Genomic DNA, 26,380 nt, shown 5'->3' on the forward strand with positions numbered 1-26,380 from the left:
AACTACTACTTTCATCCTCAACAAAATCAAGGATGGAACCAGCAACAGAGGCTGAACTATCAAGGTAATTACCAAGGTAACCCTCAAGGAAATAATTTTAATAACTTCAATCAACCACCCTTGAGAGAATTAATTTTTGGCCAAGCTAAAATCATGGAGAACTTATCTAGAAAGGTAGCTACCAATGATGAGATTCTAGAGAACATAAATAATAGAATGGATAGATTTGCTTCTGCCATTAAGAACTAGCATAGCTTTAATAAAATGATAGAACCACAAATAGCTCAGCTGGCTGCCTTTGTTCATCTGTCTGACAAAGGTAAGATTCCAAGGCAACCGGAAGATCTAGAAACTGCAAATCTTGTCGATATTCACAATGCAGCTTACTTTTAAACAGAGCCATCAATGGGAAGGTGAATAGATTATTCCCTACCTGACAAGAAGAGCGATCTAGGGAGACCTATCACCCCCATCGCCATTGGACCTCACATTTTCTAGGAAGCTGTCTGTGACTTCAGAGCAAGTGTCAACATCATGCCTAAGGTAATTTATGATAAAATTAATGGAGATACTTTGTTGTACACAAATATGCATTTGCAGCTTGCAGATCAGTCACTCTGCTACCCCAAGAGAGTTTTTTAAGACACCATTGTTTGAGTGGGACAATCATATGTTCCCATAGATTTTGTGGTTCTAGAAACAGGTGGATATGACAGGGCACCCATCATCTTGGGCCGACCTTTCCTAAGCACTGCGAAAGCCATCATCTACCCAGATAGTGCCAAGATCTGTTTCACAATCAAGGATAAGAAGTTCTCTTTCAAGAATCGCATCTTGCAATCTCCTGGACATCCACAAACGCCATACTCGCACAAAGAAAGAACAGTGACCAAGAAGAACAACCGGAGAAGAAGGAAGAACAAGGTCAGGCATCCATAAGAAGAATTAGTTAACATGATCAACACACTCCAATCAGAGTACGACCACCTCCTCGCTTCACCATTCCTTGCCATGAAGGATGATCCAGGCGTACCCACGATCGAGTGTACCATTGGACAAAGAATCTTCCACAAGACCTTTTGTGACATTGGATCGGGTGTCAATATAATGTCCAAGGTAACATATGAATATTTATTTGGTGATGAACCTTTGTTCCCTACATATATGTAATTGCAGATGGCGGACCAATCAATCTGATTTCTAGAGGGGATAGCTAAAGATATCATGGTAAGAATACATGATCAATTTGCCCCTACCGACTTCATGGTTCTAGACATGGGAGAAGAAGAAGATGATACACCCACCATCCTAGGAAGACCATTCCTCAACACTACTAATGCGATCATCTACGTTGGATCTGGACAAGTCCATTTCCAATTCAATGGAGAAAAGGTACGCTGTTATTTTAATAGTTATGCCACTTATGAGCAGCTAAAAAAACTACTCCAAGAGACATCGATCATCTCAACGCCAAAGGAATCTACTCCCCAAGAATGAATGGGAGGAACTGAAGAACCTATGAAAGATAAACCTACTCCGCCTAAATTCAGTCCACAGACGAAGCAGGTATGGAAAGAAAAGGTGACATCAGAGTGACCATCTCAAGAGGTGCAACCATCAAAGTCTCCATCCCCAGGACCAATAGATGCACCTAAAGAATGAGCAAGATAGGAGAAAGGTCATGTCCGTAGGACTTAAAAATCTGAACCCTCGCCGAGAGATAACATTGGTAGTTATCCATATTTACTTTCAAGCATTGCATGAATTATTTTTCACTTTAGCATATTTACTCTTCTGCGTTAGCATTACATCAGTAAAAGAAAATAAAAAGTTATTGTTGCATCATTGCATTATAAAAGTCCTAAGCCCCTTGTGAATAGATCTACAGTGTGTAAACACCCACAGGAATATTCACCGTGGTGGCATAAAAAAATAAAAATAAATATACCATGTGTACATATTTTCCTTTCTCTATTATAAAAAAATAGAAAATCCAAAAAAAGATTAGATAGACTTCCTTTTAAAATTCTACCAATAGAAAATATTTCTAAACCTCAAGAACAACTAATCTCTAAATGGCGGACCGCTAACCCTTTATCCTAATCCGTGCCACGAGTTTTGGTGTTCTTGTTATGACGGAAGACAAGCTCTGTTCTTAATCTTCCTTAGTAATATCCCTTATGTGTACATATAAAGTTGATCTTAGCACTAATTACTAGGTGTAATTGCACTAATCAATGTATACTTTGACTTGTAATTAAGAATGACTTAGGAATTATTCCTCTAATAATCTATCTGACCATGCTAATGCTATAGAAAGGAGTACTCTGAGTGATTTATCATTATCATTGATCAATACTTATCATATTTATATCTTATGACTTACCCGTGTTGTGAGTAGAATATTGATTATGGTTTACTTCTCCATCAATATTATAAGTTATCAATACATGTCCATGTCAGAGCTTTCCTATGGTAAAAATATAAATAACGATACCTAAAATACTCCCAGGTGAAGTGCTACAATGGTATAATTATTTGTGTGCTTGCAGATTCCTTTCATTCATATATATCTATATATTTCCCAGTCACATAAAATAATAAAGAACTACTTAGTATTATTCTAGTAGTATTGCTAAATAGTACCAATGAGCATCTCTAGCATCATCACTAGGGATGACAACCTAGTAAAATAATGTTAATAGATGTAGACATACATTAGGTGACTACTAAAACAAGTGACAAGTTAATAAATACCAACAACATGAAACCACTGTCACCGCTAAGTTGTTATATAATTTTGCCAATGATCGGCCTAATAGAACTAAAATATGCTAATCATGTACATGAGACTTAAACCACACTGGAAACTCTGCTGCTTGCCTACTATCAACATCATCACTTGCCCCTTGTTCCTCTAAAATTTGTCTGTATATTCTGTAGCACATATAAGCATTATTATTGGTAACATTTCATACGTAATATAGGAAACAGCAAATCAGCATATAAAAAACCATACTTACTGCACATATGGTCCAACCTCATCGCAATTATTAAGCACATACCATGCTAGCTTATTGATTTTGGCTTTATCCTTGATGTCCTTTACCCTAATCTGGTCAATGCGCTTGACACCATGCATGAAAACAGAGGTCTCACCAGGTGCTGGCCCATCATGTGACATATTGTTGTCCCGGTTATATCTTGTTTTAACATCGTCCATGAACCTCTCCCAAAATGCCAACGTCTCACTTTCTAAGAAAGCCTCCACAATTGATCCTTCAGGCCTAGCCCTATTCCTCAATAAATTCTTCAACGTGCCCAGTCACCGTTCTATTGGGTAATTCCATACATACTGTACGGCCCCCCTAAGAAGTGCCTCATCAGGTAGATGGATAGCCAAGTGCACCATAACATAGAAAAAGGCCAGTGGAAAAATCTTCTCAAGCTTGCATAAGATGAGTGGGATGTCCCGTTTCAGCTTTTCCATGACTTCTTTCCTCAGAGTTCTACTGCATAGTTGCCTAAAGAAGTTCCCAAGTTCTGAAATAGCCTCGTATACATCTTTGGGAACAAAACCTCTTAAGCCTACAGGTATGATCCTCTGGAGAAGGACATGGCAAGTATGCGTTTTCATGGATTTTGCTAGGTTGGCTGCATAACCATCTAGAAACTTGACACCTTTAAGTAACTTGCAAAATTCTGCTCTATGTTTTTTCGTCATGACATAGTGAGCTTCTGGGAATTTAAGCGAGGTGCCTTGCTGCACGCCTTGATATTGAGGCCTTATGTTCATATCATGCAAATCTAGCCTAGCATTCGTTGTGTCCTTTGTCTTGCCCTCCACTTTCAGCAATGTCCAAAGAATGTTTTCACATATGTTCTTCTCAATGTGCATGACATCAAGATTGTGTGGCAGCAACAGGTCCTTCCAATACGGCAGCCCCCACCAAGTAGATTTTTTATTATAAATCACTGGCTCTTCTCCATGCTTTCATTTCCTTTTTCCACTGTGCTTACCTAGGCAGACATCTTTCACTTTCTTGAGTTCCTCAAGGACCTCCTATAAGGTGAACTTTTTTGGCTCATCTTGGTCCTCAGTTTCTCCATCAAAATCCAAGCTCTTCCTCCAAGGGCGATCCCTAGGAAGGTAACGACAGTGTCCAAGGTAGCCTAGCTTCTTTCTTAGGCTTCTTGACAATGGATTTTTGTTGCAATAAATACATGCATAATAACCTTTTGTAGTTCGGCCTGACAAGGTGCTCAATGCTAGAAAATCATGTATGCACCAAAGCATGGCAGCGCGCAGAGTGAAGCCTTTCTTATTATCATGATGTAGTACATGAAAAGTGTCGACACCCTTCCATAGTTCTTCTATAAGAGAATCCAAGAATACATCAAAATCCTTTCCTGGAGAGGTTGGGCCTGAAATCAGTAGAGACATAAAGCAATTCGATGGGTTCACACATTCCCATGGTGGCAGGTTCAGAGGCGTTACAAGAACAGGCCACATACTATATGTCGAGCTAAAGTTGCCCAATGGATTGAAACCATCTATGGCGACGGCAAGCCTCAAGTCCGTTGGGTGCTTTCTATCAAAGTCCTACCGTGCCTCACCGTCTACTGGATGGCTCATTTCACCGGTATTCTTCTCTCGCTTAGTGTCGTGTCATTCAGCGTCCGCTGCTGTTCCTCGAGCAGCAAAGATCCTCTACAACCTCGGTACTAGAGGAAAATGCCTCAAAACCTTATGAGGAACCTACCTGCTACCATCTGCATCCTCCCATCTAGACTCTTTGCATTTGGGCACGCTTGCAATTGCTCACGATCACCCCAAAACAACACACAATTGTTCTTGCACACATGAATACTTTCATAACCTTGTCCCAATTCTTGAATATATCTATGTGTCTCCTCACATGATTTTGGTACATTGCTACTAGGGAATGCATCTAACAGCAATGCCAATAGTGCATCAAAATAGTTGTTGCTAACTTAATAGTAGGACTTGATATAGAGCAACCTGACAAGGAAGGAGAATCTTGAGAAGGTAGATCCAGAAGAAACTGATTGCTTCAACTCATCCAATACACTTTCAAACTTTGGGACTCCGCAGAAGGGAAAAATTGGGGTCCCGTAATTTAGGAAATTCTGTTTTCTTTTCCAAATTTTATAACCAGTCTTGTTCGACCATGACTCATGTCAAGCCTCGGGTATAAATATTAGACCCCGGCTATTGTAATAGACATATCAGCGATCAATCAATAATCAGTACCTTTATCTTTCGGCTTACGCCACCCCCTAGGAGTAGGAGTAGAATAGATCTCGGCGAGTTCTTCGGCAAGCAGGGTTGCCATCAGTTAAGTTCGACCTCTGGTTTGTCTGTGAGTATCCGTCACGACTTATATTTTGTTTGTAAGGCTGCCCTCGATTAAGTCTGATCTCTTGCAAGCACGGTATAAGTTAGTTATCATCGGTTAAGTGTAAGGTTGCATGGATCTAGCTCGTATCTCTTACAATCATGTGATACAAGTTACCCTTGATTCTTATCAAAATTTGTATGGTTGCATCAGTCCGACTCGTATCTCGTACAAATTTCGATACGGATTAGTTATCGGCTAAATTTATTAAGATTGGTAGGGTTTTCTCGCTATTTTTAATAGATTTGCTATTTATCGATCTTGTTATAATTAGTTTCTTACTATTTGTAACAAAATCACCCCTTGCCCAATTAAGATTGAAATGGATCAGCTTTATATCTCTTTTGATCATCGTCTTTTTGCTTTTACCTGTTTACATCTTGTTGTGACGATGGTTTCGGTTAGCCTAGCCATCTTGATCCGGTCTTGATCGAAGATAGCATATGGTCAGGACGTGTTTAACCCTAAGTAAAGCTTGCTAGTTATTGAAATATGGTCTAAAACTGCTATTATGGCTGCCATCAATCCGGTCGACCCCCACTATTAGCACTATAGATCGGAGATCGTTAAATAGCAAGCCTTGCTTATGGTCAAGCGTGGCCTCTGGCTGCATGCTATGTTTTCATCGGCTATTTAGCCGATCGCCTATGCTTCCACGATCGTAGCATGCTTTCACGATTCCGTTAAGCGCGCATAGATTCGTATGCTTTGAGGGTTTAATCTGTTATCTCTATCATAGTTGCATCGGTCCGGCTCGTATCCCCACTGTTAGAGATGGCAGATTGGATCTGACGGGTATATGGACTTATCCATGTTCAACGGATGAATGTCTGTGCGTTACGACTTTACTTTCATTGGAATCGACTATTTTAGCCGATAACCCATACGTTGAGAATATATTGGTTACTAACATGCATTTACTTTCTTTTGTCCTGGTTAAAAGCTAGTGTATTTCTCATTTAATGCTTCCTAGTCTACTTCTTACACCTTTTTTGCATGTTTTCATGATCATCGGCTGTCTAGATCTATGCAATTGAGTAACTGATAATTGCCGATATGCTCTTTTCACTTATCATGCGTCGTGATATCGACTCTCTAGTCGATAGCCTTATCTCATCGGCTACCTAGCCGCACATTTGGAACTGTCTGGACAAACACCGGCATGTTTCATCTTAAATTACTGATCAATATTGTCTCCTTGTCAAGTGCAGGGTCAAATTGACTGACACGCCCTAGGTCACAACCATCCGGTCCGATGTCCTCCTAAGTTCGGGGAGAGCTCGGGATCTGCTCCACGTGGTTTCTCCTGGCTTGCTAACGTGCCGGCGGTGGGGATTGACCCGTCACTTTTCGCCGTCGACGGACTCAAACACTAGGTCCCGTTCGCTTCACTGAAAAAATAAGCCGAAACACTGTTCCGACTGATTTGTTGTGAGAGAAAAAACACTGAATTATAAGAGAAGCGAACATGACCTAATTTGAGACGCTGTCGTAGCAGCAGCAACACTGAAATGAGGTTCCGGTTTATCGAGGGCACATAGAGCATGTCCTTTAGAATGAGTGTCTTGCCTAAAGTCATCTTCGGACAGACCTGCCCTGTGCCTTGAACTGCTGCTGGAACTCCATTTCCCATCAAGACTGGCCGGCTGCTGCATCCCTGAAATGAAGAGAACATAAACCGATCAGCATAAATATGAACGATAGCACCTGAATCAATCCAGCAGTCATCTAATGGATCTGCAATAAAGGCATGTGGTGCATACCCTGAGGTGGAGTTAACCACCATGTTCCCTTCTTTGCACCGAGGCAGAGGACCTTTTCCCTTTCTGTCATGGCACCGCCGGGCCGTATGCCCAATGACACCACAGACATAGCAGACAATGTCATCGTTTTTCTTCTTCATCTTTTTGGGCTTTTGGTTTATTCTGGTTCTGAGGTGGAGAGTAGTTCTTCTTCTGCTGGAATTTTCCACCTCCGCCCTTCTCAACAAGGTGAGCTTGAACTTGCTTGGATGGCTCGTTACTGGCCCTTGCACGATCTTCCACATTTATAGTAGCAGATAGCTCAGAGAGAGTCATTTGCTTCTTGACGTGGCAGCGTGCGGTCACAAAGTCTCGCTAAGAAGGCGGGAGCTTTGCCAGTATGGCGTTCACTTGAAAGCTTCTGGCACGTTGTAGTTATATTGGACTAAGTCCCTTACATAGAGCTGAAGCTCCTGTAACTACTCCATGACAGACCTTCCCTCAGAAATTTTATAGTTGAGGTAGCTTTCAGTAGTGAACGACTCATTGCCATTATCAGCCTCAGAGAATTCATTCTTGACCTCATTCCAGAGTTCCTTAGCAGAGGTTTTACTAGAGTAGACATCAAACAAGCGGTTTGACAACACGTTCAGCAGTCGAGACAAGCATGCCTGGTTCTCTTCATCCCACTTCGCCTTTTCCGCTTCCACGGCAGCCTTCGCTGTAGCATCAGCATCAGCTGCTGCAGCCTTGGGGACAACCTTGGGGCAGCGTCTCTGGCGAGCAACAGATCCGACGGCGACGGCTTCAGGGGATCCAAATCCGGCGGCGGGCCCTCTCCCGACAGTGGATCAGCGCCCTCTCCGTGGATCCGGTGGAGGGTGGCCCCGACGAGCGGCGATGCGCACGCGCGCGGATCCTATTAAGGAACTTGGCGGACCCGTAGATGGGATCGGCGGGCTTATACGTGAGTTTTCTTTTTCTATTTGATTTATTGAGGCAGGCATTTTAACAGCCTCGGAAAAGATCTATTTACCGTGACCTTTTGACCGAGGGGGTTGTGATGCCCATCTCGATTAACCCATATCACCACCCAAAATAATTTGAGGTCGGTTAGCCACATGCAAGTCTTAATCTGCCAACGTTTAAAGCATGGGTCGTTGAATGGTTCAGGCTTAATAACATCAGAACTAGAGGCCATTGCAACAATTGGTTTTCTGAATTGTTGTAATATTGCAGATATAAGTGACATGCTTTCAACGTATTTAAATAAATTAAATAATCTAATTCCGAATACAACTAGCAAATTACTCATAGCATAGCTAAAAACAAACGTGACATATAGAAACAAGATCATTTCCAAAGCTTGTATAAAAGAAATACAGCTATTCAAGATCATATCAACATTTGTCATGACTTGTCAATGAAGAAGGCAGATTAAATACATAAACATGAATAATTGCTCTCAAAATAGTGGGTCGCTGACTAAGCAGCCTTCCAACACCTGTTGGTGATCACTGATCCTAGACTAATGTGTCAGCCCTACTTACCAAAATTCAGGTCCTAGTCCAAAATTAAGTGCCTAGAAAAATAGCAATATAACCAGAAAAATCAAGTTACTGATGTTCAGTACAGAACAGTAAGAACACAGGTTATATGCTCACAGGAATCAATAGCAGGACAACAGGTAAATCAGTTTAACAGTAGAGATTAATTTCTAGGCAAATAATTAGACAATCCTGAAAAGGATCAACACGGGGCGTGCTAAGGTCCATTGGGACGGTAAGCACCACCCGGCAATTAATCCCACCAATTCCGTGCTAATTAATTTCCAGCTCGTGCACACCCTCACAGCTTTCCCGCGCCGCGCCGGCCGGCAGCGCGCGCAGGTACCGCACGCCGGGATGATGCAGCAGCACAGCCACATCAGCTCTCACGCATGTACACAGTGACTTTCAATGAATTAATAAAAAGTCATAACTCCTAAACTAAACATCCAAATTAAATTCCGATTACACTATCAAGTTTCATACAGTAAATCCTTCCAAACAAGATCCCACCTGGATCTATTTAGATAAAATTTTATTAACGAACATTTACCTTATAAATATAGAACATTTTCTTTATTGAGCAGAAACGATGTTCTAGGTTCAGAGAACAATGTTCCGTCCTCGTAAGAAAAATATTCTTAGTTTAGAAGAACAATATTCTAGTTTTAGGTTCATGAAGTTGGTATTATAATATATAAAAATAAATAAGTAAATACATAACATAAATAAAAAATAATAAAATCTAGAGCAAAGCATAAGAAAAAAATAAAAACACGTAATAGAGAAAATTTTAAAAGAACATCAAACGGATACTTTTCAAACATCACGGGAGCGAATTAAACAGGCTTGGAATAAAAAAATTAAACATGTTGAAGCGAAAGGGCCTCTAACCTAGTGGTAAGAGCACCCGTGTAGCATCCAGCATGCATGGTTTGACTCCTCATGGGAGTGAATTAAACAGGCCTAAAATAAAAAATTATAAAAAATAGGCTAGGGTTTTCCCTACTGACTTCGGTCAAAACATATTATGGAACATCACATGTATACTAAGTGAACATGATTAACTACACCATAGAATATCACTAGATACATTATAGAATATCGCATATATATTACCTGAACATCACTAAATATATCATAGTACATCACATGTATACTAAGTGAACATTGAAACAACATCATCACATGTATACTACATAAACAACACAAAAACATCATAGAACATTAAATGTATACTATGTAAACCTCACACACACATATATATATACACACACACATAGGAAATAAAAAATAAAAAAATATTAAAACAATTAATTAGAATAAAACCAAAGAAGGAAAATACACATAAAAATGATTAATAAATGATAAATATATAAAACAAATAAAATAAATGAATAACTTAAATAAGGATGGAAAAAAGAAAATTAAAAATAAAGAAAAAATAAAATAAGAATGAAAAACATAGAAAATATAAAAAGAAAAGAAAAATGGTGAATAAATAGAAGAAGAAAAACAATCAAAAGAAAAAAGAAAAATAAAAGGTAAAAATAAATAAGAAAAGAATAAGGAAAGGAAAGGAAATAAAATAAGAATGAAAACATAGAAAACTAAAAAGAAAAGAAAAAGTAAGAATAAATAGAAGCAAGGAAATAAAACAATAAAAAGAAAACAAAAGAAAAAAAGAAAGAAAAGACAAAATAAATAAGAAAGGAATAAGAAAAGGAAAAGGAAACATTACATACTTGTTCCCGTACGATGGCCTCCCGCGCTTCCTGCGCACTATTCAGCGTGCATCTCCGATCTGGTCGTTCGGACCAAATGATTTCTGGATCAACACTCTAAAACCCAACTGTCATGTTGTCTCACTACACCACTTTGTATCGTCGAGCAATAAATTACCCAACAGTATAATCACACCCAAGTCAAAGGAACTAGCAGATTGCACAAAAGTAAATATCTGAACTGTAAACCAAGCAAGGCAATGGGTAACTCACAACACGTAGATTGTCTACATGGGAAGACAAGCTCAAGCGAGATACTAGAGACACTGTCAGAGCCGAGGGAGACATCTACGGCACCAACCCGAGGAGCAGAGGCACACAGTGCAGCAGGGAACCACAACCCGAGAAGCAGAAGTACAACGCGCAGCCAGGAGCCCAAAAACTAGGCTAAGGTCGACAACAACCAGACCACCACTGTGCCCGTGCAACACCACATAGGCGTACACACAACAGCAGCACGCCGCTGATCAGAACCAGCAGCACAACACCACACCACAAACTGACCACACACAATGCAGTCGCAAGTCGCAATGACCACGGCATGCACAACAAGACACCGCCCACAAGGCCATTCACCACACGAACAGTACGCCTCTTGCCCAGCGACACAGACCACCAACCGAGGTGATACCAACGACAGAAGCAGGTGACTGGGCACACTACAATGAGGAGGTATGCCCACAGCATCATGAGCTTCACAAATCGACTTATCAGACCTCAAGTGTGCAGTCACAGGGCCTCCAATGGAGCAAATCACTGAGATCGAGTGGATTCGAGAAGAAGGTGGAAAAATTGATCTTTCAGATTTGAAAAAACAGAGCATGGAGGAGCATCACGGCCTCGCTCAGACGACGACCGCGTGCCACCTGCGGCGTGCGAGCGTTGAACGCCGCCGCCACCAGGGCCATCCGCCCATTGCTGCCTTCCGTGCGGCTCGATCGGGAAGGACCGCCTCTCCCATGCGTGTGTTCCCAGCAGGTAGGATAAGACTAGCCACCTGCGGCGTGCGAGCGTTGAACGCCGCCGCCACCAAGGCTGTCCGCCTATTGCTGCCTTCCGTGCCGCTCGGTCGGGAAGCACCGCCTCTCCCGTGCGTGTGTTCCCAGCAGGTAGGATAAGGCTAGCTGCTAGTCGGCTGGGCTGCTCGGCCTGATGGGCCTGAGTGGCCTAGCACGGTTAGCTCTCTTCCCTTTTTTATTGTATTATTATTATTTATTTCTTCACTTTTGAATAGAAAATAAAAGGGAAAACCCATTAAATGAACACCAATATATGCTTGTACTCCATATTGTTGAAAATAGGCATTGTATCCCTAAAGCTTGTTTGGAACGAGGGAATACAAAATAGAGGAATACATGAAAGAAACTAAAGCAAAGGGATATTGGTATCGTGGCAAAATAGAGGAAAGGAAAAAAAATATAGGAATATAATGTCTAAGACTGTTTGGAACGCATGAAACTGAAATGCCAGACAAATCAGATGAGGCAAAGCACTTAACACATGTATGCCTGATGCTTGGCTGGGAACAAGTACAATCAAAGAGGAAGCAAGTATCTGATGCTTGGCTGAGAACAAGGGACTCCAAATTTTCCTCCCATTACACATGAACCAAGTGGAGGCTCACGAGAGCGGGCGACTGCACCACTAGATTTGCTTCCACTGCCGGAGTCCTCCCCTCGCGCTGCCGACGCCGGCTGGTAGGATCCCCGTGCCCTCGACCAGCAGATCCGGTCGTAGCCCAGGAGCAGCATGTGTAGCATTTGTGACAGAGGAAGAGGGCAGCAGCGCACCTCGATGCATTCGTCGCCGCCCCGACCGCCCGTCCCAGCCCAGATTCGAGGTCTTGTCCTCTCCGAAGAGATGTAGGCCCGCCAGTGGAGGCAAGACGCAGACCATCGAGATCCGGCGCGGAGAAGGCCGCGATGTAGTTCATCACCGTGGAACCCCCATCGACGACCGCCGCCGTCCATCTCTCGCACGAGAGCCACCGCTGCCCGGAGGGGGCTCCTCACGCCCGCGTCATTAGCAGCTGAGGGGATCTCTGACGTCCAAGCCACCGACAACTACTGCACCGAGGGGTAGCTACTGTGGCCGTAGTTGGGGAACGCAACTTGCAACTAGATCCGGTGCCGCCTCCTTCGCGGTGCGTCATCTCGAGGGTCCCGTGAGGCTCTCCACCACCTGTTGCACCTCCAGGTCCTCTGTCGGTCGCTGCCTCTAGGAGTTTGCTACTGGCATGTGAGGAGTCATGTCGTCTTCACTCTTGTACAACTCATCGTCATGTGCAGCCGTTGTCACCGTCGTCCAAGTCAAGAAAGGATCGTGTAAAGAGTCACCCTTCGCACAGCTCATCGTCGGGCTACGATGTGCAGCCATCGCCACCATCGTCCAAGTCAGGAAAGGATCGCAGCCTTGCCTTCAAATCATGGGCTCGTGGAAGATGCTACCGTTGTCTTGCCCGTGATCATCAGGTCGAGACTCCTTCAGCTGTATTCGATGTTGTCATCCTGGGCATAAAGAGCGACATTGCATCCTCCGGTCCCCCCGGCTTCACCACGTTTCAGTTCTCCTTCCTAGCATAACCATCTTCAAAATGCTCGGAGATGGGCAAATGTTGTGCCTACATCTCCCCCAAATGGTTGTCGTGATCCATTGTCGGCTTTGACTAGTCACCATCCTCGATGTGCTGCTTGTGGTTGTAATTGTCGCGCTGTGCATGGTTCGTCCACCTTGGACCTTCAATCTTTGTTTGGGCCTCTGATGGAGTCGCTTCATTCAGATCTCCAAGAGTTCTTCATGTCTCGGCTTGAGGAGGTGGTGCGTCCTTTTAGGGCTGAGACATCAACCGTCAAGTTATGGCTTGCACGGATAGCTAACCATCTGGAACGTGGAGGGCCACCAAGCGAGGACCATTTCATTGCAGACTTGGCGGGTCTTTTTGGTCCTTGTTCCCCAGTTCGGCAATCTTTGACTCCACTATTTTCCACAACAAACCCTGTTGTCGATGAGTTGGAGTTTCACACAGTGTTGAACCCCTGATAGTAGGGATGAAAATGGTACGGATATTTTCCGACCATATTCGAAACCGAATCCGTTTAGAGGGGTTAAGATCTATCCGTATTCGAGTCCGGATATCCAACATCCGATACAGTATCCATATCCGAATACTCAAATCGCATATTTATGATGTCGATATCCAATCGTATCCTATCCGACATAGTTGATACTATCCGTATTCGAATCCGAATCCAGACAGAAATATGAAAACAAATGTAATATCGGTGATATCCGTCCGTATCCGATCCGTTTTCATCCCTACCTGATAGTAAGGAGGTGGCCACAAGGACAATTGATGATGAGATTCAACAAAAGATGCCCTTGGAGCAAGCCACGAGGGGTCTTCAGTGACGTCGTCGATCCATGCTTCTCTTGTTGAGGTTTGCACGCCTGCTAACTCCTTGGGGTGTGAGGACACATGTGTGATCAGTGCAAATTCCATCAATGGTGAGATGACCATATAGAAGGCTGTTGCGGTGCCCTCGATGGCCTCATTGCTACAGACCGTCACCCCTATTGAGGATATTGTTCTAGTGGAGGATGCATCTGATGATGATGAAGCTATCTCACAAGTGACAATTGAGGACCCCATCTTTCTTATCACCATTGAAGACAACCCTATGCATTCTACAACCGATGTCAAGGAAGAGGTCTTCACCATTGAAGACAATCCTTTGCATTCTACGACCGAGGTCAACGATGAAGCGCCCAGGTCAATAGAGGATTCATCAATTAATGCAGCATCTTCTTCAATGGCCATAGCTATGGAGGAGAACGATCTGACATGTCCCTCTATACACCCACCTTCACCATCGACTACACCTGCAAGACGCCGACGCAAGTCCTACGAGAGAGCTTCGTTTCATCGAAGTGGCCGCATTGCACAACGCAACGTGTTAAAGGATTTGGGCGTTGTTGGGAAGGATGGGAAGCTCAATGAGGGTGCAATGCAAGACATTGTAGTTTGCCTAAAGGATCTGTTGCCACCAGACCTCCTTAAGCCACTGAAGAGTTTAAAAGGTCGTGCCTTTTGGGACTTTGTAGCGGAGGCCTCTCTGCATCTTCGTTAGGGGTCGCAAATGTGCTTTGGTGTTTTGACGACGACTGTTGTTTGTAAGATGCGTGTCTCTTGGCTGGCTTTTGCGGAGGAGTTTGTGGAGGATTGGGTCTTTAGTGTATGTGTTTGTACTACCCAGTCTGAGTTTCTTCTTTTTAATATAATCGGCAGCTTTCCTGCCTGATTTGTTTCAAAAAAAAAAAAGTATGCCTACAAGGACAGTAACCCTGCTACTTCAGCTTGTTAAAGAATTTTGCGCTATTGGCAATCCATCCCATCCGCTGTGTTTAATGGTGTAGGCATCTCGGGCTTCCACGAAGGTAGCTAAAGCCACAAGTTGGAGTATATTTTTGTTTTCCTGTGAAATCCTAAAGAAGGTACAATGTTCCACGGGAATGGAAAGATTGTTTCCCTTTGTTCCCAAAGCTCTACTCCTCTCCCGTTCTCCCCTCAAATTAGGGAGGTTGAATAATGAAATTGTTGAAAATAGGCATTGCAATTTAAGCCGTTCAAATTAGAGAGGTTGAATAATGAAACCAGTTGTAAATAATAGGCGTTGCTGTAGCTGTCACAAATAATTTGAATATCAATACAAGATAGACTGGCATAATATGGATGGTAACATTTGGCTAGCCAGCGGGAGCATTGAGTAATGTGTATAGTGAACGTTTTGTAATTGATATTCAAATGAAGATACAGAGAGTATAATTTGAAGTGTTAATTAAAGATGTTCTTACAATTAGTCTTAGGGTAATCCCAACCCATAATCTATAAATTATTTTGTATACTTGCCAAGTTATATGGACACTAAACATTAGAATCATATTTTCAATGGATGATTTTTTGAAATAATATTTTGTCCAATCACCTATCTTTTCTCTCCTATCATTTATCTACCCTATCTTTTTCTATCTTGTTTCTTGTATAAGAAACCATTTTTTTTATCTATCTGTCTTAATTCAAATATCAAATCATCATTTTGCTTAGTTAGACTTTGTTTGGATTTACTAGTTATTAATAGTTAGCCAATTGCTCATAGCTAATATTAGATAGCTAATTATTAGTTGTGATTAGCTGGTTTAACCCAACTAGTAAGATAGATGTTAGTTGGTATTAGATAACAATTAGTTAGACTATTAATTGTATCTGTTTAGATCAAAAGAAGCTAATTATTAACAGCTAACTATTAGCTCTATAAACCCAAACAGAACTTTAGTATCCTAACTAAATAGCCATAAAAATCATTCTAGTTTATTAGTTGGGGCTGCTCTTAGCCAATAAAACTGATCACGCTCCTGCTAGTAGTTGTTCAAAAGGACAATTTATATATAAAATAAAAAAGTAGAGAAATCAATTGCCTACCTCGTGCGTGCGTGCTTCGTCCTTCCGCGGTTTCAAGTTTGAACACTGCTGCGCGCCGGCTACCACGATCCCGTTTCCTTCGTCCTTTGGCAGTTCGCACAGCTAACACCTTCCGGTCTTGTTCCATAGTCCACACACTGTAGTACTGTATACTGCACCACCAACCACCGGCCTCACGAGTCGCGTCTGGTATATTTTTGCTTCCTTCTTGACAGTGGCAGTAGACACGCGCACACAGACGCTCCATCCGTCACATCTGCCACTCACTAACTACAAGCCTACAGCAATGGCGTCCTCTTCGTCATTCCAACGAGGCCAAAGACGAGGAAGGTGGGGGAGCCCCGAGCGCACCGTTGTCTGGACGGAGCCCAAGCCCAAGCCCAAGCCGGCGAGGAAGGTGGCCGTGGTGTACTACCTCTGCCACCGCGACGGCCACCTCGACCACCCGCACTTCTTGGAGATGGAGCTGCCCCGCTCCTCCCACCCTGCTGCTCCTGGCCTCCACCTCCGAGATTTCACGGCCCGTCTCAACGCGCTCCGTGGCAAGGGCATGGCCGGCATGTACTCCTGGTCCTCCAAGAGGAGCTACAGGAACGGGTACGTGTGGCAAGACCTCACCGAGGACGACCTCATCCACCCCGCCCACGGCAACGACGAGTACGTCTTTAAGGGATCCCCGCTCCTCCTCTTCCCTCAGCCACCGCCGGCGCACCAAGACGCGTGCTCCTCCACCTTCAGCCAGGACAAGAGGGCCGGCCGCCACCGCAAGAACTGGAGTTCCTTCGACCTGGGCGACTGCAATAATAAGCTGCTGGCGGCCCAACAGTCTGCGGCCACGCAGACCGACCACGGCGGGTCAGACCGGGACGCGGACCCGTCGACGGAGCTGGCCATCGACGAGATCTCGCCGCCGCCGTCCTCCAGCAGCCCAGACGCCCTGGAGAGCTGCAGCAGGGAAGTTGGCGTGATCGCCGGCGGGCGGATGCGGGCGTCGGCGGTGCTGATGCAGATCTTCTCCTGCGGGTCCATGACGGCCGTGAAGCGGGGCCACGCGCGTACCCGCTCCGACCTGGTGACGGCAAGTGCTAGTAACAGGCGGGCCGAGAAGGAGGTGGACGCGTACGCATCAGCAACAACAAGAGCTGAATGCTTGTCGGTGTCAGGTGGAGCGGGTGTCGCGGAGCGGGACTACTTCAGCGGCAGCCTCATTGAGAGCAGCAAGAAGCGCGGCGGGGATGATGCTCTTCTTCTCAAGAGGTCATCCTCCTGCAACGCCGACAGGTATGAATGCGTGCGTGCTCGCGGTTCCAAATTAAATTCCATCATGTTGGTTATTACGATACATGCTGTATCTGTATGTAACTGAAGCAGGGGCGCCGCCAAGCTGAAGCCGCCGGTGCCGGCGAAGGAGGTCCGTTCCGGGTGCCTTGCCTCCCGAGGAAGCCGCGCGCCGAAGAAAAATATGACTAAATCCACGGCGGCTCAGAGCATAGACAGTGGCGAATGCAAGGGTGCGACGCCGGACGGGCCAGGGGGCAGGTAGCTCGCTACTCTGCTGCGCAGTCCATGAAGCGCGTCGATTTGCAGGTGGCGGTGGCGGGACGGGCACGACACGGTGTCTCTGGCACCCCAAAATGTGGATGGACGAGTCAACTCAAAGTCAGCTGAGATCTGCTACTACTAGTAGGACTGTAGGAGTAGGTATCTGCATGCCAATGCCAAACAATGGAGACGACATCCAGCACCAGCTCCTGCCGTCCTGCGTGCTCGCTCACCTAGTTAATTTTCTTATTTAGCCTGTGTGTTTGTTGGTTTCATTCGTGACTTATCAGTTATGATATAGTATTTTTTTTCTTACAATAAATCAGTATCAATCGGACTTATTAGTCCAGAAACTAATCATCGATTGATTATCAATTTACTGTTCCTCAGATCCGATTCCCAACGTTTGTTTATAGTAGATCAAACATGTCTTGCTACAGCCTGTTCGGCAGCCTGTAACTGCCGGTATCTGGCTTGCCTTATCAGCCAGCCAATAATATTTTTATAAAACACTAAATCGATCCAACCGAAATTAACAGCTGCTACTTGTAGTTGCTGCTATGTTTTCAACAACTCCATCCTCCCACGACGTCCATCTTCTCTGCTTACTACGAGGTGAGTACGGGCGTGACTATAATACAACTGGTGGCTTGGGACATACTGACATGCATGCACATCTTCCATTCGCTTTGTCCGACATGATAAACGCCACAAGTCTACACTAGGCGTGTGTGGAACGAAGAAAGAAAGCTGTCGGTTGGACTTGCCTGGTCTACACTAGGCGTGTCAGTTGGACTCGCACGGTAGCGGCGCCATGTGACAGCAAACACATGTGGACGGGCCAAATAGTTGACCGTTTGACCCTTTCCCTGTCTACGTATTGGACAACTACCATGAATCTATACAATTTGACAATTGACATACACTGAAGAGCATCATCAGTAGCAAAGGGCCCTATCACTGGCGGAGCCACCCTAGGGGCGGGGTGGGGCGGCTGCCCCAGCTACCGGCGAGCTCGCCCCATACCCCTGGACCCCTTCTTCCCTAACACCGGCAGCGAGGAGCGCTGGAGCGGCGAGCCGGCGAGCACAAGCAGGCAACGCAACGCTGCGGTGCTGGAACCTGGAGGAAGAATGGGCCTTTTCTTTGCTTTATTAAGCCCAGCAGAGGTGAGAGGCCCATAGCCCCATACCTAGCCCAACCAGTGGATCCCCAAATCCCAATCGTGAATCTCTGAATCCCTAGCCAGCTGAGGAGACAAGGACTCGCCACCGGCCTCCAGCCACCGCGGCGCCACGCGCTCGCGCCGTTGCGGCGTTGCCCGTCGTCGGCGGCTCCTCACCCTCACGCGCACGGCGCACGCCTCACCGGCCGGCGAGATGCTGCTGCGAATCCTGTGATGGAGGGAGGAGAGGAGGCCACGAGGAGGGTGAGGGTCTACCCGGCATTGGGGCCGGCCGCGGTCGCGGACAAGTTAGGAACAGACCACCAACGATAGCACCTGTATTCGGCCGAGGCCGAGGGCGAGCTGGAGGCAGAGATGTGTCCAATGTCCAGGATTGGCATTGGCAAGAAGAGCAAAACAAATTGTGTTATTCATGACTCATGAGCATCTCGAATTTGAGGTGACATGTGTTTCTCGTCTACTTTTCGCCATAATACGTGTTATTGTAGCGTTTTTGCCATGATTTCTGTTATTGTAGTATGTGAATGTGATGTGATGTGAATATGGTGTCTTTTTGGTTCATTTCCTTGTTCTAATTCGCCCCAGCTGTAATTTTTTCCTGGCTCCGCCATTGGGCCCTATGGTACAATGGCAGGCCTGTTCAGGATGCTAACCACTAAGGTTCAAACACTAGTGTTACATCTTCTTTATGAAATCTTTTGAGAAAAAAGGTACACAAGTGTGCGCGTTCGGTGAGCCTCTCAGTGTCTTCTTTGAGTGCGTATGGACGCGCATGTAAGTGTGTGGGTTGTATGCGCCCAAGTTGTACCTGATAAAAAAAGAGTATTGTTGGGGAGGCCAGGCTTGTAGGCACCCCCACGGGCCCAAGACGTCTTTCCCCTTCCTAGTCGGAGGCAACTAACGTTTCGCGCCGGTGAAATAACGGATGCGCGTTAGCGTCGGGAGAGGAAGTCAACAACGTGGCGCTGTCACTTCTCAGGGGCGAATAGAGAGAACCCCAAGCGCCAGTTTCACGCTGCAACGCAACGGCTCTAGCAAGCCGTTCTCGTCCTACGGAGGCGAAGGTCATTTCACTAAGGCGAAATGGCGGCCTCGTGTTTGGCAGGACTCACTGCCTTTTTGCCAAGGCGGAATGTTTGTCCCGTGATCTGTCGGGATCGATGCCACTTCGTCGAGGTAAGGCGACGGCCCAGGGTCGCGTAGGGGTCGTCACCATTTCGCCAACGCGAAGCGTTGTTCGCATGCTTTGTGCCGGGGTGACTCAAGCACAGGGTCTACTCCTTTCGTCTGGGCAAAGAGGTGCGGGCAGGCCAGGTTGGTCGCCCAGGCCATTTTGCCTAGGCGAGTGCTTGACGCTTGACTGAGTGTTTGGCTTTGTAAGTTTTCGCCAGGGAGGGAGCCAGCCGCAAGACAGAGCTCCGACAACCCCAGTCCATTGGGGACCACTCGGTCAATAAAAAGGTGGCATGGCGCGGGCACCTAAGGCCCGACACTGCCTGAGGCGGGCGACATCTCCAAAAGGGTGAACAAGACCCAGGCAGATGGGAATATTCCTCGAATATGTAGTAGGAGGGACATTTCTATCCATAGAAAGCCTACGGGCGAGTATAAAAGGCCCCCAGAATGGGGGTTGTAATGAGAGACACAATTCCATTATGAATACATGAGTCTTGTTTCCTCCACCCAGCGTTCACCCCGGCGTTTGGTTTGTTTGATTCGCTCGCGCAACGCCCAGGTGTTCGAAGGCTAATGCCTAGAACAACATTGGCGCCCACTATGGTTATCGCTCGAGCTTATCATGCCACCGAAGAACAAGGCGCCGAAGCCACCGGCGGATAGAACAGAGCTGTCCAAGGTGGCAGCCATCGTAGCTGCTGAGACAGCTACGCGAGATGGTGCGCCAGCGGTGGCGCCGGCAGAACCACCAGTACCCCAGGCAGTGAGAGACAACATGGTGCCTCCCCTTGGCCAAGAGGAGATGCCCAAAGGTGTAGTTAGGAAGTCTAGCTCAATCAAGACAGAAACAAAGTACCCAAAGAAGACGAAGATGGTGAAATCACCGAACAAGCTAGAGACCTAAGGAAGCTCGATCAGTATTAGCAAGATATCATTAGGCTGCAGCATGAAAGGGACTAGCTGCTATAGCAGGCCGCAGCACGGAAATAGAGCCAATCAAACTCAGCGAGCCATTCGGCAGGCTAAAATCCAAAGAAACAGACTCCAAAGAGAAATCCAAGCCCTACACGGAACGAGGGCCGTATGGAACGCACTGGGTGGTGGAAACCTCATCATCCCTGAAGACCCAATGCTAAATGAGGACGCCAATGCATATGACCTAACTTCGCCCTTGTCCAAAGAGCTTCAGCACTACCCATGGCCGCTAGGGTACAAGCCACGTATTCCAGCTATGAGACCGCCGTAGTCTCCGTCGGAGGAGACACATAAACTCTGGTGAAATCTCTCATCATGGTAGTCGAAGACATCGCACACGATTGGTACACTTCGTTGAAGCCCCATTCGATTCTTTCTTGGCAGCAGCTCAAGATAGAGTTGTTGTCCACCTTCCAAGGATACCAGTCCGAAGCAAAAACAACTAGAGATCTCCTAAATTTCATCCAAAGAGACAACGAGCCGTTATCGGAATACTTAGAGAGATTCATTTAGATTAAGGCGCAAGTGCTAAACTCCCCAGACAAAACAGTGATAGCAGCGGCGATCGATGGCCTAGCCATAGGCCCCCACTTCGCCAGAAACTAGCTCTAGTCTATCAAGGAGTTGTTTGAGGTAATGGGTAGTTTTGCAAAGTTCGACGATGATCTCAAAAGGCAAAAAGCCACTCGCAATTCACAGAGGCAGGCGAACAAAACCCCAAGACCACCACCAACCCCTGTACAGCGAAATGTAAGGCCTTTTCGCTCAATCAACAACCTCCAAGAAGAGTCAGGGCAGTCGACACCAAACCAGGCACCCCTTGGGCCGCCACCAAACCAACAATATAGAACTTTCGACTAGCCCACCCATGGTGGCCGCGGAGGCCATGAAACTCGTGGAGGGAGAGATGGCTGAGGAAGAGCAAGAGGCCAATGACCCCTGTATTGCGCCGTTTGTGGTGAAAACACAGGCCATGTCACCAAAGACTATAAATACAATAGAATGGCAAGAGAGCTCAAAGAAAAAGATGACGCCGCAAGAGGCAGTGAAGCGCCGAAACACGTTTTCCACAGTGTTGCTCATGATGTCGCGACGCAGCAATTGTTCAACCACCCCTACATACCAACAAATACCAACGTTCTCTAACAACCCAGCAATTTGCAAGGGTACTTTCAGTCCCCATACTGTTGACAACAGTCAGCGTACCAACCATATTAGCATTTCGCACAACACCTAGTACAATCAGCTGTCGTATCTTCACCGGCCCAGCAAGAGCAGCAGCAGTCCAACCAAATTCACTCAGCAAAACAAGAAAATGTCCAGGAACATCAAACCGTCAACGACATCTTACCTTCGTAGGGACACATATTTGCAATCACTAGGGGTCCAACCAAGAGCATGAGAGCAAAAGAGCAAGAAGAGATTATGAAAGAAGGGTTCACACAGTTTTGCCTAGATTACCTCGGAATAGGCTAGCCTGGTCCTTGGTCCCCATAACTTTTGATGAGAATGACTTCCAGGTGAGAGATTACCCTCACACAGATGCGTTTGTTGCAACAACAAATGTCGCCGGTTTCACTTTGCACAACATCCTCATAGACAATGGAAGCTCCGCCAACATCTTGTTCATAAAGCCTTTTGAGCAAATGAATCTCGACAAGCACACCCTCGAACCGGCCACAAACTCACTATTTGGTTTTAGTGGGAAAAAGATTGATGCGCTGGGAAAAAAAGCTATACCTGTGTCATTTGCCAAAGGCAAAAAAGTGCGCATAGAAACAATCACCTTCGATATAGTTAACATGGATTACCCCTACACCGCCATTTTCAGCCGAGACGTTCTGAACAGATTTGAGGTAGTGATAAAAGCAGGGCTACCTGTGCATGAAAATGCCATCACCATTCAGCATAATCACTGTGCACGGGGACCAGCTAGCCACCAGGCGAATAGAAGGCAAACCTATCCTAGGTTATAGCCTCATCAATGAAGTGGCGAAGAAGCCAACCATCAATGAAGAGAATAGTGAAAGCATAGCTAGCCCGAGAGCACAGGCAGCCGAAGACACGGAAAGAACTCCATTGTCCAAGCTGGTGCTAGACAAATGCATGCACATCGGTACTGACCTCACCCAAGAAGAGAGAGAGCGGCTCATAGACTTCCTCCATGAAAGCAAAAATATCTTTGCTTGGTCCGCAAATGACTTGCAGGGAGTGAGCCAGGAGTTAGCACAACACAACTTGAATGCCGCCCAAGGATCGAAACCAAGAAAGCATAAAATGAGAAAAATGTCCACAGAATGAGCGGATGTAGCAAAAGCAGAAGTAAACAGACTATTAGACGCCAACGTAATCAGGCCAGTGAAATACCCAGAGTGGTTGACCAATTTCATCATGGTCAGGATGAAAAATGGGAAATGGCGAACGTGTGTAGATTTCACAGACCTCAACATGTGCTGCCCAAAAGACCTGTATCCACTACCAAGAATTGACAAGTTAGTGGATATCGCTGCAGGTTGCGAAATGATGAGCTTACTAGACTATTTCTCCGGTTACCATCAGATTTGGATGAATCTCAAAGACGAAGAGAAAACGAGTTTCATCACACTAGGAGGAACGTATTGCTACCGGCGAATACCGGAGGGGCTACGCAATGTAGGCCCCACCTTTTCAAGGATGACCAACGAAGTGTTCGATGAGCAAAAGGGAAAAAATCTCATGGCTTATGTTGACGACAAAAGCGACAAGAAAGAAAGTCACTGTAACAACTTGGGTTTTCGAGCATCCAAAAATACAAGTTTTTTTCATGCAAATGTGTGAAGCATGTAGTCACTAAGTCAAACCTGAGTCAAGCCTAGGAGAGTTGCTAATAAATTGTTGCACTCATATAGAATTGATTGTAGGAGTGTGCCTATGTTCTTGAGTTGGTTCCGGGTTTGAGTTTGTTTGGAGTTTGGAGTGCACAAATCTATAGCAAGAATTCCTTCTCAAATCCTTTTGTATCCCTCTCAGTTCTCCTTGAATTCATCTCAATCTCCTTGATCTAATCTCAAAGTTCCTTAGATAAAAAATGGGAAATAATTCTTCCTTCTTTTGGGCCAACACCCTCCCTTCCCTCTCTTCATGAGCCCAACTCCCCTCCCCTTTCTTCTTCCAACTGGCCCGATACGCAGCCAGCCCAAGCCGCCACTTGGGCTTGGCCACACCATCCCATGGCCCAGCTCCCTCCTTTCCTACTTTGGCCCACGCACGTAGGAGCCAGAGGTCTGCTTGGTCTCTTACTGACCCCGCTGGCCCAGCATGGCTGTAGGGCCCAGCTCGCGTCTTCACTACGTAGCCCAGCGGCACAGCAGCGCCCCCACCTGGGCCACTCATGCGCGTGCTACCCACAAGCCTGTTGGCCCTCCTAGGCCCATTCCTTGGCCCCCATAGGCCCACACCATCAGCCCCCGTGTGCCCAAACCAGTGGTGCCACTCCACCTAAACCCTAAGGGTGCCCCGACCCACACGCCTCACACCCCTACTTCCTGGGCACCGCCATTGGCCGTCCCATCCCTATGCCTTGGTGTTCGTACCACCGCTCGTGGGATGCGAGCCATGTGTCCCCGCTCCTGCATGGATGATGAGGATCACCGGCACCCCCTGAACCCTAGGTTGCGAGGCTATAAAAGCCATAGCTGTCGCTCCTCTTCCTCCATTCCCCACCACTACCGCACTCTCTCCTCCACCTCACCCTCGCCTCCACTAGCAAGCAGCGCCGGCCGCCACACCATAGCTGCCCATGACTGTGCCCTACCACGCCGTCGGTGCCTTGCCATGCCATGCCACCATGCCAGCAGCCACCCACGTGAATGTGATCGACCTCCCCGACCACCTCTGCGTCCTTGACACCAAACTTGCCATGACTGCCTCGTTGTCGAGCCAGCCTATTCCGCCATAGCACCTCCTCACTGTGCCCTGCATCACCCTCGGCACCACCCCACCATCCTCTGCCTCCTCGCCAAACCACATCCACGACGTGCCACGAGCCTAGCTCCATCCTCGTCGCACCACTGTGACCCGACCACCACCACGAGCTCCATCCACCACGTGACCTCACCTTAGCATCCGCAACCTCCTCCACCTCTGAGCTCCACCATCTGTCCTGGCCACGGTGCCCCGATGAGCACCAACCCAAACATGAGGTCGAGCCCTTCCTCTTCCTCGCTAAACGGCAGAACACGACTGCGGCCTCCTCCACTTCATTCGTGGCTAGGAGCACCTCCTCGTCGCCTATCTACGCTCATCACTGACCTTGTCGCCCTCTGCTCTGGCCAAACCACATAGGGGTGAACCACCTCCATGCCGGCCTTCTATTGCCTGTGCAGCTCCAACTACCACAGCAGCACCCCACCACCACCTCGCTGGAGGACAGCAGTTGCCTCTGGTGAGCTCCAGCACCCAAGCCTCCTCCTTTCTCTTCTCGTCGCCATTCATATCTGATGCCCGGCCCCTATGCCATGTTTTCTCACTGCCACAGAGGGGCAGACCCCATGTTCATCATCGTCGGAGCGCTGGACGTCGCTGCCAACTTCGCTGGACCCCTCCACTACCATCGAGGAGCCAACGACCCTGCTGTGCCGACCAACAGGGCTGTATGTGCTGCCTACCCCACTAGCCGCCTTCCTCATTGCCAGAGCCACATCCAGCAAGCCTCTGTCCAGCCACAGCAAACCACCGACCAGCCGTAGCAAGCTGAAGCAAGCCATCGCTGGCCAGCAGTGAGCTGCAGCCTACCAAAGCACGCCGCAACAACCCTTCACTATGAAGGTTGAGCCCTTGAACTCCGTCGTCACCAACCTCGACATCGACAAAGCTCTTGCTTTCCTTTTCTTCTCATTTCTTACTTGCTCCTATACATGATCATCTATCTATATCTACGACTGCCTATGTCGTGCCTTCACCACTGGTCTATCTTTGTGCGATGGATATGTGCCACTCCATCTAGTCGTGTTGTGTTGGTTTAGTTCTAGTGTGTCATTTATTGTTGTTTGGGGACTGTGCCTTCGAGCCGATCGAGGGATCATACTTTGTTCGATAGTTTCGGTCGTGGGTTCGTCCCGCTGTGGCTGTAACGCCGAGCATAACTCGCCCTGTTGCTTCTTGGTTGGCTTTGTAGTACTACGATCGCTATCTCCTATCCACGTCCCTAGGACATGGCCATTATGGACTTGATGTCGATATCAACGCGGTTCTTACCCGCACATTTGGAGGCCGAGGTGACATAATCTAGTGGGACACAAATAAGGGGACAACCTTTGTAGAACCATCAGAAGCCAACTCGTTTAGGTGAAGCTCATGACCGTGAGTTGCCTCGCCATGTCCATTGGGCTTTACCTCTTTTTCTCGCTTGTTTATCCTAACCACCTTGTATGCTTGTACCACTTTAACCATAGCATTCCTTTAGATCTAGCGGTGACAACTACATCGCTACGGACCTTAGGAATAGCCTTGTGTCGATTTAGTTGCATGGTCGTGGTGCCCTACAAGTGGGTT

The 26,380-nt window shown here is 46.6% G+C and overlaps 1 protein-coding gene across 2 annotated transcripts; it reads left to right on the plus strand.

Annotated features, from left to right (window-relative positions):
- The first annotated feature begins 16,204 nt into the window (after positions 1-16,204).
- Positions 16,205-17,841, plus strand: LOC136518727 (protein SOSEKI 5-like). Of its 2 annotated transcripts, none has more exons than XM_066512415.1 (2): positions 16,205-17,250; positions 17,338-17,841. In XM_066512415.1, the coding sequence occupies exons 1-2, from the start codon at positions 16,256-16,258 to the stop codon at positions 17,510-17,512; spliced, it is 1,170 nt and encodes a 389-aa protein (XP_066368512.1). In that variant the 5' UTR covers positions 16,205-16,255; the 3' UTR covers positions 17,513-17,841. The 2 variants fall into 2 exon arrangements, with proteins under 2 accessions (XP_066368512.1, XP_066368513.1); XM_066512416.1 differs by having other exon boundaries at positions 17,341-17,841.
- The last annotated feature ends 8,539 nt before the right edge of the window (positions 17,842-26,380 follow it).

Source organism: Miscanthus floridulus, chromosome 17, assembly GCF_019320115.1.
Source record: "Miscanthus floridulus cultivar M001 chromosome 17, ASM1932011v1, whole genome shotgun sequence".
In the NCBI taxonomy this organism is placed as follows: domain Eukaryota; kingdom Viridiplantae; phylum Streptophyta; class Magnoliopsida; order Poales; family Poaceae; genus Miscanthus; species Miscanthus floridulus.

Coding starts and splice junctions, on each gene's coding strand:
- LOC136518727 (XM_066512415.1), top strand. CDS start 16,256: ATGGCGTCCTCTTCGTCATTCCAACGAGGCCAAAGACGAGGAAGGTGG. Junction 17,251..17,337: donor TCCTCCTGCAACGCCGACAG/GTATGAATGCGT, acceptor ATGTAACTGAAG/CAGGGGCGCCGCCAAGCTGA.